This window comes from Ciona intestinalis, chromosome 10, assembly GCF_000224145.3.
Source record: "Ciona intestinalis chromosome 10, KH, whole genome shotgun sequence".
NCBI lineage: Eukaryota > Metazoa > Chordata > Ascidiacea > Phlebobranchia > Cionidae > Ciona > Ciona intestinalis.
The window spans coordinates 2,097,954-2,118,303 of record NC_020175.2 but is presented as its reverse complement, the minus strand read 5'-3'; the positions used below and the strand labels follow the sequence as shown (position 1 = coordinate 2,118,303).

At 33.8% G+C, this 20,350-nt stretch overlaps 1 protein-coding gene across 3 annotated transcripts in view; it reads left to right on the top strand.

Annotated features, from left to right (window-relative positions):
- The first annotated feature begins 2,867 nt into the window (after window positions 1–2,867).
- The window catches only part of LOC100177691 (nuclear receptor corepressor 2), a 32,518-nt gene continuing 15,035 nt past the window's right edge, over window positions 2,868–20,350 (top strand). The window contains exons 1-27 of one of the 3 annotated variants that reach the window (XM_009861727.3): window positions 2,868–3,059; window positions 4,403–4,734; window positions 5,007–5,161; window positions 5,497–5,583; window positions 5,911–6,022; window positions 6,415–6,530; window positions 7,042–7,194; window positions 7,386–7,495; window positions 7,721–7,873; window positions 8,236–8,395; window positions 8,631–8,756; window positions 9,081–9,191; window positions 9,840–9,953; window positions 10,282–10,334; window positions 10,650–10,720; window positions 11,555–11,611; window positions 12,213–12,355; window positions 12,743–12,889; window positions 13,271–13,415; window positions 13,888–13,967; window positions 14,334–14,402; window positions 14,761–14,830; window positions 15,840–16,030; window positions 16,834–17,023; window positions 17,979–18,137; window positions 18,730–18,810; window positions 18,860–18,955. In XM_009861727.3, the coding sequence (XP_009860029.1) occupies window positions 2,989–3,059; window positions 4,403–4,734; window positions 5,007–5,161; window positions 5,497–5,583; window positions 5,911–6,022; window positions 6,415–6,530; window positions 7,042–7,194; window positions 7,386–7,495; window positions 7,721–7,873; window positions 8,236–8,395; window positions 8,631–8,756; window positions 9,081–9,191; window positions 9,840–9,953; window positions 10,282–10,334; window positions 10,650–10,720; window positions 11,555–11,611; window positions 12,213–12,355; window positions 12,743–12,889; window positions 13,271–13,415; window positions 13,888–13,967; window positions 14,334–14,402; window positions 14,761–14,830; window positions 15,840–16,030; window positions 16,834–17,023; window positions 17,979–18,137; window positions 18,730–18,810; window positions 18,860–18,955 (3,352 nt within the window). In that variant the 5' untranslated portion in view covers window positions 2,868–2,988. Of the gene's footprint in view, window positions 3,060–4,402; window positions 4,735–5,006; window positions 5,162–5,496; window positions 5,584–5,910; window positions 6,023–6,414; window positions 6,531–7,041; window positions 7,195–7,385; window positions 7,500–7,720; window positions 7,874–8,235; window positions 8,396–8,630; window positions 8,757–9,080; window positions 9,192–9,839; window positions 9,954–10,281; window positions 10,335–10,649; window positions 10,721–11,554; window positions 11,612–12,212; window positions 12,356–12,742; window positions 12,890–13,270; window positions 13,416–13,887; window positions 13,968–14,333; window positions 14,403–14,760; window positions 14,831–15,839; window positions 16,031–16,833; window positions 17,024–17,978; window positions 18,138–18,729; window positions 18,811–18,859; window positions 18,956–20,350 lie in introns of those variants that run through there. The other 2 variants (XM_026836413.1, XM_026836414.1) reach the window with 2 other exon arrangements.

Sequence of the window (20,350 nt, the reverse complement as noted above, 5' to 3'; positions counted from 1 at the left end):
TAGTAGGGTGGGAGAAGATGGGACACCTTTAGCACATAATATCTAATATCCTGATTGTGTTTTAAACAATTACTAACGGTCAATGGGAGTCGTGGGCATATAGTTTTATAATGTCTTAAATGTTCTTTGTTTACCTTATATTTTTATTGTATTTTCTTGTCCCATTGGCTAGTAAACAAAGAACATTCAAATTACTATAAACCGAATCCTCGCGACTCCAATAAACTGTTTTTATAATTTTTGCTAACGATGTCTCATCTTATCCCAGAGTACTATACTATAATTTGATTTAAGAGATTAAAGAATAATGAGATATGTGGATAGAAGTCGCCTAAATAACAACAACAAGAACAATTGTTCGACGAAATGGGATCTATATGATATGACCATTTACGTAATTAATTTTTTTGTTGGGCTGGGAGCGTAGGTGCAGCGCCTGGCGTCCAAAAGCGGTAAATTCAACTTTAAATTTTTACTCCAAATTTACTAAAGACATTGACCAATATAGTAAAGTGAGGAAGGACAGAACTCGGGTAAAATGGGACTTTTTATTTAAATCTTCTTTTATGGGTACCCATTTAATGATGGACAAAAAATGTTAAATTATTGTTCGACAGTTTTCTCACGGTCCAACAAAGTTTGTGGCAAAGGCGGTTACTGTTGTTAAATGTTAAAATTCTGTGTTGATCGAACACAACATTTTTAAATATCTGAAAGGGGCATAATAAGAAGATGCTCCTTTTAAATGCTGACTAAACCATACAGAAACTGCCAAAATTGTACTTTGTGCGTTTGGGTCATCAATCCAGTATCATATAGTTTAAGATAGGCCGAAGTATATCGTACAGTATGAAAATTAGTTTCAGATTGTCGCTGATTGCAAGTAACATTGCTCGGCAACCGTGAAAGACTGCCACAGTACAGAGATCTAGTACCGCAGGTGAATTGCGGCCATCTGCACCTCAACGCTATAGTTATATAGCATGGGCGTTGCCAAGGGGGGGGCCTAGGAGACAATGGCCCCCCTCAAACTTTGAGTTTACGCCAAGGTTATTGGTGAAAAAACAGACAAATAATATAACTTACCATTTCGATTTAGTAAAGCCAAATCACTGAACTAGAACAAGTAGAACAATGATTTTGTCAAATCACAATTGGCATTGTCTGCGCTATGCTAAAATTTGACCAGTAGGTGTATATGTTCTTTTCTCATTCCCCTAAACCATCGGTTTTTCAACTGGAGGGCTTGTAAGACTCGAAATGGCGGCGCGTTTAAGTGTGGATCATCCAATGTTGTTTTGAAGAAAATGCTAAAATACGACGCAGGTAAAAGTTTAATTAAATAAGAAACGGTAATAATAAAGTGTCAATCCCTATTATGACGCAAATAATCGCCGCGTGAATTGCTATTATGTCGTAATTAATTGCCAGGTCAAACCAACGTCCAAACATTCGCTATTATGGTGCAATGAAACCACGTGTGAATCCATGCTATTCCCAAAGTTGGGCCATTCCGTAATAAACAGTCTACCTGCTAGCTAAGACAAACAAATCTCACATTTTGTGACAAAAAAATGGTTGTAGGCGACGAATGGAGTTTTGAATGCAGTTAGATCGTGTTTTTACGCGTCGTAATTGTGAAAATAAATGCCCTTCAGAACGCCTTACCGTGTTTTGTGTTGTAATGTCGAGGTGTTTCAAACCCAAAATACAACTATAAAACATTTGTCCCCCACCAAAATTTTAGACTGGCTATGCCCTTGCTATATAGTGATAACCAAAGTCATAGAAATTGTTACAAAATACAATTTCTATGGCTTTGGTGATAACAAATATCATACCATAGTACTCTGTTTTAGAGTACTATGGTCATACATTTACAGAAATATGAAAAGAGTAGAACGCGCAACTGCCCGAAACCGTGATATATTCTTTTTCCTATTCACGTGACCGTCAACTCCGTCCCCATTTCGCTTGGTCTCCATTGTAAAAGATAGGCGCATAGTAGTTATAGGGGGTTTTAGCTGTTTATTTCAAAAACTACACCAACTTTTCAAGTTTATTAGGCCAGTTTAGGTATTTGGTAGGTTAACGCTTACAGTTTACTACTTGTTTAGGAAATTTAATTATTTAATAAATATTAATTAAAAATCTTTAAACAAACGGTTTGTTAGAAATATATATATATATATTATAAAATAGTTGTTTTACCCTATAACTTTAAATTAAGTCAATAAACGAAGAAAAACTACATAAAATGCCGTCGATTGCATTGACTACAATGGTAAACGGGAACGACCCGCGAAAGAGAGAGAGTGTATCACGTCTCTCCTTTGCCGACTTTAGAGATGCGCATTCTATTCTTTTTTATTTTATTAGAAACTGCCCAAACCCGCGATATATTCTTTTAACTCTTCCAGTTTATTGGGCCAGTTTAGTTTTTGGTAGGTTAACGCTTACAATTTAGCGCTTGTTTAGGAAAATTAATTATTTTATAAATTTAATTAAAAACGTTCAAACAAACGGTTTGTTAGAAATATATATATGTTTGGAAATGGTTATTTTTCCCTATAAACTTGAAATAAGTAAAAAAAAAACGAATAAAAACTACATAAAACGCCCTGGCTTCCATTGACTACAATAGTAAACGGGAACGACCCGCGAAGGAGAGAGAATGTATCATGCTCTCTCCTTTGCCGACATTGAAGATGCGCGTTCTATTCTTTTTTATTTCTGTGCATACATTTATAATAACGAGAGAACACAAGAAAAAAAATGATGAGGCCTTCAACCGCAGACGTTTAGTTTTTATTAGCCTAAGGCGTACTGAAATAAGAACCTTCTTCTTCTGACATTTGTAGCTTGCATTGCATAAACATAACTTTTCAGGACAAGCTTAACCGGTAGCTTCGTTTTTACTGCAACGTTAAGCCTTTACGTTAATTTATTTGTTTATATGTGAGGACGGCGCACAATAAAGTATAAAGTATGAAACCACCATGGCAATCCCAACACCATGTAGCTACAAGTGGAAATAATCCACACCACCCAACATCAAGGTACGTATTTGTGTAGTGCTTCTAACAGTATTGTTGTTTTATTGTTTATATTACTGTCTATATATGCTTATTACCTGTGTTGGCTAACCGGTGCTAGTGAAGAATCCTTCACTTTGTTATTTGCCAACCACTAACTGCTAACCCATATAAACGATAAACCCCTATTATACTAACTCCTATAACCACTATAACACGTTACTACCAACCTCTAACACTTCCCACCAGCCTAATCTGTAGCCTACCGGGGAATTCTTCACTTGTGTCCAAAAACGTTACCAAGCTAGTGTATTTATGACGCAAATAATAGCAATAGGTTGAGAAATAAAACTGCTGTATTAAGTATCCATTGTACCATTAAAAAAAACACTGGCATTTAGATGTTGTTTTGCAATAATTAGGAATTTTACAAATTTGCTTAAAGAATTTATCACCTAATTACCATCATCGCACCCTGTATCTTATGCCAGTGCGTGTGCAATGTTATAGCAATCACATGAGGACTTTTGGTTGAATTCGAAGGTTGAATTTTTAGCCAGGAGACGAACACAAAAAAAATAAATTCAGTCTTGAAATTTAGAACTCCGGAACTCCCAATGCTATTAATAATACTGATAGGGCGCTGATCCTTGGTATGCAGTGCATACCTCAGAATTTTTTATGGGTATGCGGCATACCCAGTTTCCAACGATTATGCCGTCTCTTTATCACTAAAGCAGGATAGTATTATGTTGTGTTTACGCATGTACCAAGTATTATTTGTTGCCAACGTATTAATACTTTAATAGTTTACTTGATCGCATACGTAAAAAGACAAATATCCAACCTGTTACAAACACCTGCAGACTAAACAATCAAAGGGACAATCGCTATTATGACGCAAATAATCAAAATTTCGTATTATTTCGTAATAAACTTGCTGCTTGGCTGAGGAAAACATTGTAAATATAGAGCAGTGCTACTTCTGGGAGATATTTAGGTTGTTTATTACCGCCTGTTGCCCTGTTTAACAGGCAAATTACATTTATTTATGCGAAGTTTGAGAAAGTCAGTGCAAGTTTCTCAGTTTGTGTTTCGAATTCCCGCCGGAAAAAAATACATATGCTCCGCATATATCTAATGACGCCATAATCATTGCGCAGATGCGCTCTGCATACCTCAAATATTTAGGAAATTAGGGTGCCTAAATACTAATAAGAATTCAGTGTTGCACTGCCATATCTCACGAGCAACTTTGTGATAAACTGGTGATTGGTGCGGTTCAGTATAACCGAATAAAGGCACAAAAAAAAGCAGGAGTTAAATGTAGACAGATTCATCTTTTCATCTATTGTTTTATATTTTAGGATTGAAACAAGTCAGGCGCCCACATCATCTGTATCTGATCCATCTCTCGTTCTCTCTCAACTTTTTGCTCATCAACAGAATGCTCTGCATTCCTCCTACCTATCAATGTACACCAAACCAGATCAGAAATTGCCCTATGATCCTCGGATGCAGCTCCCAGTGATGTCCGCATCACTTCCTCGTTCCCAGATGCTCGGAGTACCCACTCCTCATCAACCACTTCCCTCCACTAATCCTTATCAACAAAGAAGAAGTGCACCTCTTCGTGTTTCACTCCTCAGAGATATCGATATAGCAGGAGAAAGGGATAAAGATACACCAGCTTCTTCAGGTATGAATCTGAAACAATACATTCAATTCTCCATTTATAGAGTGCTTGTACCATAAATAGCACCTTTGTTGATCAAACCAATTCTAAGCATGTGTTTCCGGTTATACCTTCAACCCAAACAAATTCATACAAAACAAACAAAATATAAATAACTAAATGCACATTTTCAAATTATTTTTGTTTTTTGTTTTTTTGAGTCACCCATTCCGTCTTTTCTCCTGGATGATATATGTTGGCACTGTTTTATGGAGATGTATATTAATATATTTCAGGTGCTTCATATGCATACAGTGGTTCAGCCTTACACCCTTCTCAAATAGCAAGTAGTTCGCGCCATACACAAGAGAGACCAATTACAATGTTAGGCAACATGCAGCACAATTATCAACAACAACAGCAAGCTTGTGCTGTTCTTTCTAAGCAACAGGTATTATCTGTAAGAGTGTTGTTTAACCCTTTTGGAATGAGATAAGTTTTGCAAATATTCTTTTTTTGTCTGACTGCCATGTATTGCTCTCCAGCGGCACATGTGTTCAAGCTAATTGGAAACAATTTATTAAATATTTTTCCCTTAATAAGGAATAAGGAGGCGTGATAGCAGAATTAGTTTTTATCAAAAAGTTAGATTTCTTTTCAAAAAAGGTTTAAATGTTAAAAAATGTTTATTATAATCAAAAAGTACAAGACCTGGGTGGCTGGGTTATACTTAAATCACAACTACCTTTTCAAATGTAACTTTAGGCCATTCTTATTTTAATTTAGGACATACCTTCATTTAATCACCCAAGTTTTGGTGCCCAGCAACATCCTGCTTATTCAGGCTTGCCCATAACAAAAGAAATAAAACAGGTGTGTACATCCACTAATTGCAGTACTGCAGCATGTGAACTCATAGAAAAAGATGTATTGGCTACATATATAATAATTACAATATTTTTCATTGGTTTAGCAGTTTATAATAAATATATATGTATATACAAATAAATGATTTTCAGAATTTTTACTTTTAATTAATAAATTGAAAACAGAAATAGTGGCAACTGGTGAATCACTGACATTGTGATTCGTTACTTTCCAGAAAGTGAATTCCCAACAAAAGAAAAATATTTAAAAATATTTAAAAATATTCCCGGTTTGTTTCAATGCTTCACTTTCATCACTTAAAACATTTTTTAGGAGGCAATAGTTGTGAAACTAGAAGAACAAGATAAAGGAATGTATCACCCACCAAGTGATAACACATCTGATCATACAGCTTCACAAACACCTAGTGTGCAACGGCATGCAGGTAAACTTATAACATATTTTCAAAGAATAAATAATTATATAAGCCCAAAACTTGTTTGTCAACTTGTTTGAGCGACGAGTTCCCAGACATGTACTGAATCGTCAACACTTAGCAGAAACAAGTTTAAAAGGAAATTTTGGGACTGGCTTCTCTCTATCCCCGCATTCCCACAATTGCAAAATGCTACCCCATTTCTTCACCCAATTTTTATTTTCCTGGCCAATCTAGTCAAAATAATAATAAATTGCTATTAGCTTTTTTTATAAATTTTATTTGATGGCGTCAATTAAGTTTTTGCATACCCACCAATAATGTGTAAATATTACTCTGCCTTTCTTTGGAATTTCAATTTGAACCGAGTAAATTTGTGACTGCATCAATAAAAACTCTAGGTGTACCTACCCAACCTAAACAAGATATAACAAACCCAGCAAGTGTAAGTTATGAACAAAAGTCAAAGGAAGATTTGGTTCAAGCTATGGATAAAGTGGACCGAGAAATCGCAAAAGTAAGGACATGCTGTTGTAAATTCTGTGTTTTTAAACCATAGTTTGTAAAAGTGTTCATTCTTCATAATAGAGAGTTATTTGTCCACTACCCTTTTTTTTATCAGTATGCAATTTCTGTTGCCCACATGTCATGGTAAAGACAGAGTCTGTCTTTTTTTGGGCATTAAACCTTTTTTGGAACCACATCTTTGTGCAAAACAATGGTCAACATAGGCCTTTAATTTTTTCTAAGTTTTGTTAATTTTTTGGTTGCTCTAATTTTTGTATGATAAAATGCACATCGATTAGGGCGTCAGTTGGTCAATATACATTTGAAAACCGTTGGAATTTTACATCGAAATGTTGGTCTCAGGACGCAATTAAACTATCGGAATAGCTTTACCAGAGAAAACTTTATATTGACATTTATTTTACCCAGAGATTGGGTAATAAAAAAAATAACATTTAACAACTGTGAAATAGCGAAGTCTATACATTTGTGATTTACCATGATGCATCGTATAATTTTAGGTTGAGAGCGAGATTAATCGCATCCAGAAGAAGAAGACACAGCTGGAGGAGTCCGCTAAGATGCCTCCTGAGCCTGAGAAGAGCGCATCGTCACCACAGAGAGTGGAACCAAAGCACCGAGATCTTTGGCAAGTTATTTATGCGGAAAATAGGGTAAGTGGGGTGGGAATTCTTAAAGGGTAAAATTGGAATATTTATTTATGAAAAACACTTGGGTAGCCTGTTTACGGTTGAGAGTGTATCCCTAATTTACATATAACTTTGGCTACAATTTATTTTGGTTAACCCTAACCATTTGCAAATTATTGAACTAGCGTTTACCTAATATATTATTGTTGTTTTAGAAAAAAGCTGAAGCAGCACGTGTAGTGTTGGATGGGTTGTGTCCGAGGTACGACATGCCATTATATAACCAGCCTTGTGATACTAAAGTTTATCAACAAAATCTGAAAAAGTAAGTGTTGGTCTTGTAATTGAAATCGGAATAACTTATATTTGTGCAAGGACTATCTTTAGTCAGAAACTGTTTGAATTTATCTGCATGAACTAGTTTTTTTTAAAAGTTCAGACTTGTTATTTGGGAAGATAAAAGCACTAAGAATTATATAATTACATTCAGTTTGGTTTTGGAAACGTTGCCTGGTGGCAATGGTAGTAAAGTGTTCAATTAATGTTTCAGAAATGAAGAAATGAGACCTAAACTGCTCAAGTTCTTCAAGCACCGTAGTAAGTTACAGAACATTCGTGAACGATATATTTGTGCAAGGTATGACCAACTCATGCAACAGTGGAATAACAAAGCGGAAAGAATTGAAAACAATGTTAAAAAGAAGTAAGTTTGCAAACCTATGTTATTTACATGCTATGTGAGTTTGATGTGCTTGAAGCTTTAAAGAAACAATTGTTTAAGTTAGTATTACAAATTCTCAATAGTCAATTTGTAGAAACAGTGTTGCTATTGTGGCAAGTATTGTGACGAAAAAATTCAACACCTCAATTAGTACCATGGTCCATGTCGCAACAAACAAAAAATTTGATTTTCTCAAAGTAAACGAATTACTGAAATGTTAGCATTTTTTTATGTTCTATTGCCATCTGTTGTTTTAAACTACAACAACAGCTAATGCTGTATAGATCAGGACCTATGCTTATTACAGTTGCTGAATCTCAACTTTCATTTTATATCATCACCAGGGCAAAAGATGCGAAGACACGAGAGTATTTTGAAAAACTTTTCCCGGAGATCCGGAAGCAAAGGGAGCAACAGGAGAGAGTAGATCGTGTTGGAACGAGAGGAGACTCTTGCAGAAGTGATGCAGATTTCGCTCAGATCGTGGATGGCTTGTCAGAACAAGTATAACTAATATAAAAGATATTATTTTTTTAAAGTAGTTCCCAAAGGTAGCACTGTCCCACTGCTACTTCCACTTGTAACAAAAAAAATGGAACAAATAATAAGTTTATACCTCCATGGTTTTTATAAAGTTTATAAACAAATTTCTCGGGGCGTTTAAACTGTTAGAAAATAAAATTCTAAACTTAACTTTGCATGAGTGGACACCCAATTACCATTTTCCTCAATTTTTAAGGAAAACCAACTGAACCACATGAGGCAATTGGCAGTAGTACCTCCCATGTTGTTGGATAGAGATGAGCAGAGAGTCAGGTTCATAAGCACCAATGGATTTATAAGGGAACCTTTCAAAGATTTCAAGGTTAGTTAAAATTTTTATTAAAGTTCCTATGTATCTGTATAGGTCATACCTATTGCTATTAAACCAACTATATTTCAAGGTTTTTTAGGCCTGTAAAATTTAGTTTTTTAAGTGCATTAAAATCTATTACCAAAATTTCGCAAAGGGCACTGTAGAATATAAAATAGCAACTAACTGCTATTAAACAAACTATATTTTAAGGCTTTGTAGTCCTCTAAAAATTGTTTTTATGTGTATTCAATTCTATTACCGAAATCTTGTAAAGGGCCCTGTAGAATATAAAATAGCAACATTATATTTTGCAATATTGTCCATATATTTTAGGAGAGTCAGCAGCTCGACTCGTGGGCTGAACAAGAGAAGATAATATTCAAAGAAAAATTTGTTTTACATCCAAAGAACTTCAATCTTATTGCTTCCTTTATTGAAAAAAAGGTATAATTTTATATTTATTTGTTTAGTTATTTATATCTTTATTTAAAGCCAGTTTGAAATCTAAATGGATACTGGCAACCAGTGGCGCAGCCAAGGGGGGGTTGCAGGGGGTCGCGTTCCCCTTATAAACCAAAGAAAAAAATCTTAAAAAAAAAAAAAAAAAAAAATTCTGTAAAATTTTTTGATTAAACCCTCCGCTCCCCCCCCCCCCCCTTATTTTTTTCTGGCTGCGCCACTGCTGTCAACGTTGCACAAGGACATAGCTTTCCTAACTCTTATTTTGCGAGTTGTCATTTAAATTAGTTGGATCGTCCGTTAAAGTAACTTATAAAGCTTTTTACTGTTTTTTTGTAAAGTACTTTTAAAATAAGGTCTCAACGCCTTTAATTTTGTTGTGTGTGTGTTACAGTAGTTTATATTGTCTTTATAACCTTACTAATTAATTTAAACATATTTTTCCCTAAAACAGGTTGTTTTCGTTAAGATAAATAGTTTACCAAAAATTCCCAATTGGAAAATTTCCTTGTTAATTTTTAAAACATTTGATGTGCATTGTGTGCAATATTATAAGAATTTGTATTTCATATGTGACAAAATTTAATTACTTTATCTCAAAGTAGAACTGAAATATTTTATTTTCAATTTCAGAGTGTGGCAGACTGCATTCTTTATTATTACCTTACAAAGAAAACGAACAACTACAAAGCTCTGGTTCGAAAACAAAGCATGAAACCTAAGAAACCAAAATCGGGTCGTTCTCATGTAAGAACGTTTAATAATTCTACCAAACCTGGCTTTTCTTTAGTCATGTTTGGGAAATGGTTTTAGTTTTGAACCCTAACATATGAAAGAATGAAGACGATTGTGTCACAAAATAGCGGCTGATATTTTTGTGTTAAAACTGACTGGAAAACCCATGTTTTATGCACCCAATATACAGTTCAATGTTTGTAGATTTTAATGTAAAAATTAGTTGCAGGTTTGGTTCCCTGTTTAGTTGACTTACCACATATAGACTAAACTAATAAAAACGTCAAATGTCTCTAAATATGAACATAATATTATGACAACAATAAGCTACTACACGCAGGCATCAAGCAATAATGATCAAACTGGTACTGGAAAAGATTCATCCGAAAAAACGTAAGTCACTATCCGATTATATACTGGGGGTAAGGGATGTGCTGAGCAAAACTCAAAAGCTTGTGACCGAGCGTCTACTTTTTTAACGCTCGGGGACTAAAAATTGTGCCAAGCCAGCATGCTATTGGTAGCTTTACGTTAAAGCTCGGTGAGCCCGACTTTAACACATTTTTATTAGGTGTTAGGTAATTGACCAACTCTGGCATACATTCTAGTTTCCCCTGCATGCCTTGTCAAGAACCTCATTTATATAGAATAGATTCTTACAACATTTGATTCATTTCACACATTAACACAAATTCTTTGCATTTTTAGCGACGAGACAAAAAAAGAAGAGGAAATTACTGAAATAAAAGTGGACCGACCCCCCTCACCAAGAATGACAAGTAATTATATAATTAAATTAAAAATTTAAAATGCCTTTGGCCCCCAGCAGGTATTAATACTTTTGTGGGCTTACTACAAATGTACTAAATACACTTCACTATTCTGTAAAAAAGGCTGTTAAATGATATGTATATAAAAACTGATATTTTTTAGTAATATATTTATTTAGTTGTATTATGTCAGTAGGTAAAGTTATATAAAAGTAAACACCTCTTCTGACTAAAATAACTAAATCATATGGGTATGAAAAAAGGAGAAAAATTATCTTAGCCCATAAAACATTTTTGTCTGTATGATAAATTGATTATGGCCAATTTCAAAAAATGTTACCACATCTCGCATTAACTTCATATTCTTATATTTGACTGTTGGGCTTTTTGACTTTTGGTGGCTTAATGTATTGTGGTCACACAATGAACAAAACACTGTGAATTTTCAACTCTTATGTTAAATCTAACGTGGTTCGAGAAGTGAATGGATTAATTCATTTTCTCACTGTTCGTTTTTTAACACACAACAGACGCCTCATTATTTTATCCGTCGCATGCCCCTCCGTTTTTTTGCTTTCTTTACGCCTTGTACACCTTTCTGCTTTCCTCTGTCTGTCCAGTGTGCCTCTCCCGTTCGGTTGTTTTTAATGTCCGCAGTTGCGGGTGTTTGTGTTCCTTTGTTTTCTCCATTCCATTACTTCGCTGTATTTTTATACACTTCTTTTGCAGAGACTGACGATGCTATTTAGGCGAAATATATTTCTCAATTAGCACTTGTGGTTACACTTGATTTTTGTTGGTTACGCTTTCGTACAAATTTCTCAAAATGTTTATAATTCTCAGGGGCACGAAAACAGACAATGAATTGGACGGAGGAAGAAATATCTTTGGTTAAGGAAGGTAAGATTCAATTACAAATTAATTAGAAAATATCAAAAATTGCAAAAGATAGCATTCGAACCTGCACGCATTCTTGTATTGTGCTTCTTCCAATTTTATCTACACTTCAATTTATTTGAATAATATGTTTGTCTAATAATGGATCAATATACTTTAAAGTTACTAAAATCTTGTATACCAGCTTTATCATTTTAAATTTAATAAGTAGACCCAATAGGCCCATTTTGGGGTTTTAATAAAAATTTAAATTTGTAATGTGAGCCATTATTGACATATTCCTAATTTTTTTCGCAACCTGGTTAAAAATAAGTATTGAAATTGTTTGAAGGCTATAATAAAACACTAACTTAAAATTAATAGTCATTTTTTTTTTTTTACTTTTTAAAATGAATAGTTTCAAGCATAGTAAACTTAAATACATTTATCTTTACTATGGTTTGGAATCACCTCTTTATTTGTGTTTGTGAGTGTAATTGGAGTTTTACCCAATATTGATTTGCTTGACATAAACATTTTATCTGTTAATACAGTCTAGTTAATGGAACAGTTTCCAGCCATTTTCTTAAAACCGTATTTTTCCACAAAAAATACTAAAATTCAGGGTTTGGAAAGCATGGGAAAGATTTCTGTTCCATCTCACGCATGGTTACCAATAAGTCAGAACAACAAGTCAAGAATTTTTACCACAATTACAAGAAGAAACATGGCTTGGATCAACTTATAACTGAGAGCAGGAAAAAGAAGGTAAAGTTTGAACATCTATGTGTAACAGTGTAAAGTTTGTAAATGTGCATGCACAGCATAGTTTTATGGGCAATCTATTGGTGGCTGAACACAGTATCTAAAATTTATATGTACTTATTGTCGCATTCGGGATTTGGAAACCGCATAAAAAAGTACAAGTACCTAGCACACAGTATTCATATTTTTACATCTTTAATTCCAAGACTTCCTCATATAGGTAACATACAGGGCATAACTAACATAAAATATTTGAATAAAACAAATGGCCTATCTTATAAAGCAAACAAGAAATTTCAGCAAAAATAATTTCACAGTGTTACAACATAGAAATGCTGTAAAAAGTCATATAAATGTTTTTCCATCTTGAACTACAAGATTTCTTTGTAGACGAACGAATCTCGACGAACTCGTTACCACGCCCCGTCTCCTGACACTTTAACAACACCAAGTCCGGATGTCACTTCATCAACCGATGCAAAACCAAAACAAGAGAAACCAGAAGAAGAGAAACCATTCATTGAAGAAGAGAAAAAGGTGAAGTTATCATACAATAAGGTCATAAAAATTAATAAAGAAAATCATACAATAAGGTTACAAAAATTAATAAAGAAAAAACAAAAAAATAATAAAAATTAAATATATTTAAATTTTGTGTTGAGGGGTTAGTAGGTACAAACATAAAAAATGTTCTTGCCAAAATAGTTTTGTCACAGACAATTAATTTAAATCAAAATTGTTGAATTATTGTTTTCTAATAATTTGAATGAGTTTTATGAATTAATATTTTAATGAATTTGAAAAGTTGTTTATAAAGACCTTTTGCATTATTTTTGTTCTAATCAAGATTTTTCCTAAAAGTTTATGGTTTAGCTGTAACATTGGCTAAAAACGTAGAACTATCAAATCTTTTCACAGTTGGCTGATAGCCCACCTAGCACAACAGCTTCCACAACTAAAACAGTGACCAAACCAGAGACAACTGAAGCGGCAACACTGTCCACTTCTCACATACGTACACGGCGCATCACTGCTGCTTTGGCTGCTGCTGCAACACCAGAAGGTATTTGAATAAATAAATAAATAAATGACAGTGATTTACCTCCATGCGCAGTAGAGCAATGGTGGCTGGGCTAAACGGGTGTCACGTTCCAAAAATCACGTACCAGCGTTTGTAAAAGTAAAATAATAAAACTATAAGTTTCAGTTACTAGAGGGAAAACACTGAGGCTTTTTAAATGCTTAAATTATTTAAACAAAATACATTGTTTTGCTTTGAAAAAATGGGGATAACTTGCCAACAGAAAAGACCAATGTCACCCAGTTAAAAAACTCAAACAAAAAAAAAACTTGGTATTTATAAAGTCAAAATTGAATTTGCTTCTCATTCAGAGTTTAATTAAAAAAAACTACAGGGGCCATAAAGAAGTGGTCAAATCCTGTGTTTCTCTATTTTGATGTGGGTGCCTTTTTTAAGACTTTGTCTATCCTAGTTTAAATTAAGTAAAAGTGACTTTATGTTTTCCATATATCAGAAAGTCAAAGTGCAAAGAGAGCTGTGAGTGGTGACTCTCCAGTGTCAACTAGTGGTGAACCTGCAGAGAAAAAACAAAAGGTTATTTACTTTCTTTCTTTATCAAAAATCTGTGTTCTATAAAAAAAAACAATCTTTCTGTGTGATATACTCAATGTGTATGACTGTTTACCTTTTATTTTACTCAAAAAACTGTTTTAGTCCCTTTAACACTAAAAGCATAGGAGTCTGTTTAAGAAACATGTTCAAAATATCTTAGGGTCAGCAGTTTTTGAAATATTTCTTTATGTTTACATGGGGAAATCGAAGTCAATAACAAGTATCTGTATTACCCAATTTGAAATCTTAGTTGACAGTTACTGTTTTAAAGGTTTAAATGTAGTTACCCACATGGTACTAAGTAACAATATAGAATCAATTATATTTTTTTCAACCCTGTTGTTACAGAAAAATGAGCGAAAATTGAAAAGCCACAAAAATGAAAAGGAAGCGAAAACAGAAACCGGAAAAGAACAGGTTAAAATATTTTTTTTGTTTTTATCGTGCAATAAAATTCTTCCCATGCACTAACTATGCAGGCTTAAATGAAATATTGACATTTGCAAATATCCATGTTTATCAATTATGTATTAAAACTTACTGTCAGGTATAGTATAAACATTATAATGCTCTTATGACAGTTTATTGTTTAATATATGCTAACATTTCGTTATCTATAAAACTCAATTATTTTTACAACTATTTAAGTATGTCTGAATCAAGTCTTGAAAATGAGGTCTAAAGGTACAGCTCATGAAAGCATTTATTTTTGATTAGCTTTACAACAGGTTTATCTAACTTTTATAGACTAACTTGTTTGTTGTTTTTTTTGCAGACAAAACCTCGTGTGGAACAAACTGTTGATCAAACAAAGAAATTGGAATCTGGAGATGGAAAAACTACTGGTAAGAGCGAATCCAAAATGGTATTTATATTTTAATCAGTATGCTATGATCCCCACTTATATTAATGATAAAAGTAAATTATTTAGTAATATCAATTATAGGGCTGTGAATTTTCCCTATTTTTTTTTAACCCTTAACCATTCAGTTTTAACCGGTTAACCGATACAAGTGTAATCCTAATAAAAGCGTCTTGTTTATCGCTTTTCTTTCGCGAATTTAAAGGCAACTTTACGACGTACGTATGAACTATGCTTGCAATACACGGGCAAACGTTCTTAACGTTAAAGTAATGCTTTCTTATTCATATTCAAACCTATTTTAAAACACCTGCCCTCTAAATAATCAACGTGTGAATTGCAATTATGACGCAGTTATTAACGTGTAAATTGCTATTATGTCAAAATCAATTGCCAGGTCAAACAATCGCTATTATAATGCAATGAATCCACGTGTGAACGCCTGCTTTTTTGTAATAAACACGCTGCTTGGCTGAGGAAAACATTTAAGTTGTGTATTACACCAATATAATGTTGCAAAACTAGTTAGCCTGCGGTATTAACAATCAAGATTGACGACGTAATCGCCGTTGTAGGGCACAATCAAAGCAACAGCGTCCCTGCGCACTCTGTCTTATTGCAAAACAACAATCAACGAACGCGAACACGTGCCTTTCGTGTATATAAGACAGATATTGATATACGTTTATGCCCTATAAGGTCATAGTTCGGTTAACGACTTGAACTTTTCTTGGCGGTTAACCATTAACTTTTCCACAGCCCTAATCAATTATCCTGCTGTTAAATCTTCTAAAAAGGGAGTTTTTTTTACCTAAACCAGATGTTGCTTATTTTACGATAAACAGCATGCTTAACTTGTGCAAGCTGTATTTTTCTGGATGTTGGGGTAACTTGTCAATTTCTGCAAACTCTGGTTTTGGCGAGTTGTATGACCTTACCCCTTATGAAATAGATAAAAATATAGCATGATGATGTTGTTTTTGTGCTCATAGACTCCGTTGATAAGTCCACTCCAGTTGAAGGTGCTGCTCCTCCTGCTTCTAAAAGTAAGCCTGTAAATCCTAAATCCGAGAAATTGGAGATAAAGAAAAAGGACGTAGAGGGGAAAAAAGCCGAACCTGATTGTGACAGTAGCGCTACTTGCAGCGCTGATGAAGATAACTCAGAAATACCTTCTACTGCTGTGAGTTTTAAGTTAAAAATGTTAAATTATAATTTTTTGCAGATTAATTTGCAAACATTCTGGTACTTTGCAAACTATTAGGTAAAATAAAACCTAGTTAAAAATTAATATTTACGAAAAAAGAGTTCTGCACTTAAAGGTTTTTTTACTTCTTTTTATTTTTGCTTACTTTATTACTAATTTTGATTTGTACTATTCAACATTTACAGTTTAATGCGAAGCATGCAGATTGTCAAACAACACTTGCATTTATTTGTTATTCTAAATGTGACAACTAGATGTGTTTACAATCGATGACCTTGTCACTGTTCATTGTAGCGTATATATATGTCACCCATTGTTATACGCGACCGTCTATGCATGGCAAACTGTATAACGAGGTGATTTTACGTCACTAGCCTGCCTCGTACCACCATTTCGTGCCGTTTATGTTATCTTAAAATGTCTTTCAGACTTCTTAAGCTTTTTCTATTGTCTCAATGAATGTATACTGAATTGGGATTTCCCTATTCATCCAACACAGTGGTTCTTAAACCTTTTTGTATGCTTTACCCTTTTAACAAACGTCAGATTTACCCCCAATACGTAATATAGCGCTAATTTATTAAAAAGCAAAAACAACTAATTACGTCAGTTATACTTAATGCGATGGATGTGCTAGCTTTTTGGGAACGTTGTTCAATGTCTGGTAAAGTACTACAATTGGCACATTTTTTCCTCCCAGTAACTGATGTGGATTTCGATTGGTAACTTATTTACCCCAGTTTAAGAAAAGCTGATCTAGCACCTATCTACATCCCCAGACAACCAGTGTCCCAACATCCGTGAAATATTCCTCCTCTCCATATGCGTTTGATGATGATGTGAATGACTCTCCCACCCACATCCGACTTGAAGCAGCTCGTCACTCCCTCTCCGCATCCAGTGCTTCTATAAATCCTCCCAACATTATCCAATCATCTTCTGCTGCTGCTGCTCATACTGTTGATTCAGGTAGTAATTCTAGGTGTAGCGACCACGCTTATTTTTTCCAATTAATTGTAAATATGTTTTTATCTGTAAACAAGTGTTGTTTTGTCGCTATATCCTGTCTTTTCGATTAAAATATTTCTAAATCTTCTTTACCTCCGAAGAGACAAATAAAGTCATTATATTAATATTATGATGAATGTTTATATGTATCATGTATTATACGACTATTTTGGACAAACATTAAAGATGTTGCTTTCAATATAAAGTGTGGCAATACAAATTACGCAGTGATACACAAATAGGGAGCAGACATAGCAGTTCATCCTGTTCTTTTCCGGTTTCTGTTTTCGGTTCCTTTTTTATTTTTATGGCTTTTTAATTTTCGCTCATTTTTCTGTAACAACAGACTGTGTTGGAAGAAATCTAATTGATTCTAATATGTTACTTAGTACCATGTGGGTAGCCACTAATACCTACTTACTACATTTAAACCTTTAAAACAGTAACTGTCAACTAAGATTTCAAATTGGGTATTATAGATACTTGTTGTTGACTTCGATTTCCCCATGTAAACATAAAGAAATATTTCAAAAACTGCTGACCCTGGACATATCAGTTTATAAACTCTGGCATTCTAAATAAATAGGCTTGGTGGTTGAACCGTCCACCTCTCTTAAATTGTTTTCACAATAAATCCTTTTTTCCAGACACGAATTATCTGTATTAGTAATATATTTCTTGTTATTTGTTAAAAATACTTGTTTTAGGTATTAAATTTATTGTAATTAAAGGCGCATACAAACAAAAAATGAAAATTTGTATGTGGAAAAAGCATAGAGATGCCCAAATGTGACCTAAAGGCACCATCAAAGTTTCTCTAAGTTAACCACTATATCCAATGTGCATATAGGTAATTGCATTTCAGCAGTAATAACATTCCACTTGCAAGGCTTAACGAACTCCTCTTACACCTTAGGTGTGTTGAACTTAGCAAACAAAAGATCTCGTGCTCCTCCTGTTTCTTCCACCATCGATCCTCGTCCCCAGTCCCTTCCCCCCGCATCCATGATCCCATCATCTTACTTGCCTCACCTCATCTCATCCGAATCTTTGAAGAAGACGATGCTGATTCCAGGTACCATTGTGGGCGTATGTGTCCTTGGGCAAGACACTTATCAGCAATTGCTCCAACCCAGTGGTCACTAATGGGTTGTCCAAATTATCAGCCATACATAAAAAAAGAAAAAATCTCAAAAAGAGAATCACCCAGAAAGTAATATACATGGTATCTTGTAAGCTGGCACGAGGTGTTAAACCCGTGTGATAACAACTGTCGTTTTCCAGTCACGCAAACATAAAGTAAAAAATATTTAAAAAAAATTTAGACACTCATTAAGTGTGCAATATTTTCATATATATTCGTTTCTGAAATATTCAATATTGTAAGATTCATAGTGGAGTCATCAATTTTAGGATGACATAATCAAAAAATAAAAATATAAATTTAAAGTATTTTATACCCCTAAACCTTCCATATAAAGTTTTAGTCTGCTTTGCTTTTCTCACAAAATCCGATTAAGTGAGACCGTGTATAAAAATGTTATACTTAAAAAAAAAAGAGTCTTGTATTCCAATGGTTAAAGTGTTTTAAATATTAAATTCAGAAAAATGCCATCTTTTTTCACATATATATATTTTTTTCATATTTTAAATATTTTTTTTCACAGAGCTTAACAGTTCACGACCAAGCTCCACTCCTGGTTTCACACTCGCACATGACCGAACGATGCCTACTGCGCAACCAAAAGGTAAGCGAACTTAACACTCTTTCAGTTAAATCTAATATTGTTTTTGCAGTTACAGAAAGACCTGCTGCTGTTTCTGCCAAAACTGCCCCTTCATATTTAAGCACTGGTCAGCATATAGAGAGCATACATAACTTGAAATATGTTGGTAAGAAGTTTTATTTTTAAATGTGATGCTTTTTGACTCAACAAGTATGAACTATTGTGCAACTTTTCTCTTTAATAATGCCATTAACACAAGCTTGGACTTGGAGCATGCTTAATATTATAACTTTGCAACATTATTATCTGCCACCCATTTATAATTATATAGTATCTGATAGTCCAACTGTGACAAAGTGACTTGTTGGTCTGTTTGTAACAAAAAAGAAATAGTTTAAATAGCTTGTAATAGGGATGCACATTACAGAATAATTAGGTATTCTAGGATATCCTAGAATGCTTTATTTCGAATCTAGAATTCTGAATGTGGAATTTTAAATCTTTTTGTATTTATAAGAAAAATAAGTATAAAGCTAAAACGGCCAAGCCGAAACGTATAGCAACCTTTGAAAAAACGCCGTGAAAAGTTTTCTCTCGAAAGTCCTACAATAACAAAAATCTTTTTTTTTAAATTACCAAATTTTAAAAAATTGTTAGTTTAGTTCTGATGTATGAAGACGTCATTAAATACCGAATCCCGTAATTAGATTCGAATACAAAAGTAAAATACAGTAATGGTATGGTGCTACTAAAACATAACAAACAGAATTGATTCTATTTGAATAGAAGACTGACGATGCCATTTAGGCGAAATATATTGCTTTATTACTAGCGCAGTGGTTGGACTTCATTTTTTAAATATTTTACAAAAAAAATCTAAATAAATAGTTTATAAAAAAAACTGCAAAACTTGATTGAATCTCAAAGTATACACTTCGGAGCAGTTTAAAGAGTCTGGACCACGCTCATACAAGTTGGTTTTAAATGAAAATTTACACTTAATAAATACTATCTGTGGTAATTTTTTGTGAAAAAAATATTTAGTTTGGCCAAAAAAACGTTTTAAAAAGTGCCAAAAAATTCGCCTATTGTTGCGTCACTCGCGGGCACTATGACGTAAATTACGTCACGATTTTTTCTAATCGATCAGCTGATTTAGGCTTTGCTGTTTGCAGCAAAACAGAGTGTACCGTCGACATAGCATTTTCTGTTACTTTTAAATTAAGAAATATGCGTAGGTAATGCCGTGGCCTGATTTTAGTTTAAAATTAATATTTTTTAAAATTGTTTGTAAGTGTATTACACTATTTAAATTTGTCAGTTAACAATAATGTAAAAGTGTCAGTGTGTGATGTATAGTCAGGTAGAAGTATTTCATCTAATGAAGTGACATAAGCGAAGATCCTAGTCCACTAGCAATAGGTATTGAGCCTTTCCAGTTTGAACCTGTACTTCCAGCAAGTCTTGGGGAAGTAGACAGGCCAAGACCATGGAAAATAAGTGAAGCTGAGCAAATCAACAACACAATTTGGTGGGTTGACCAAGAATAGCATTTATTAAA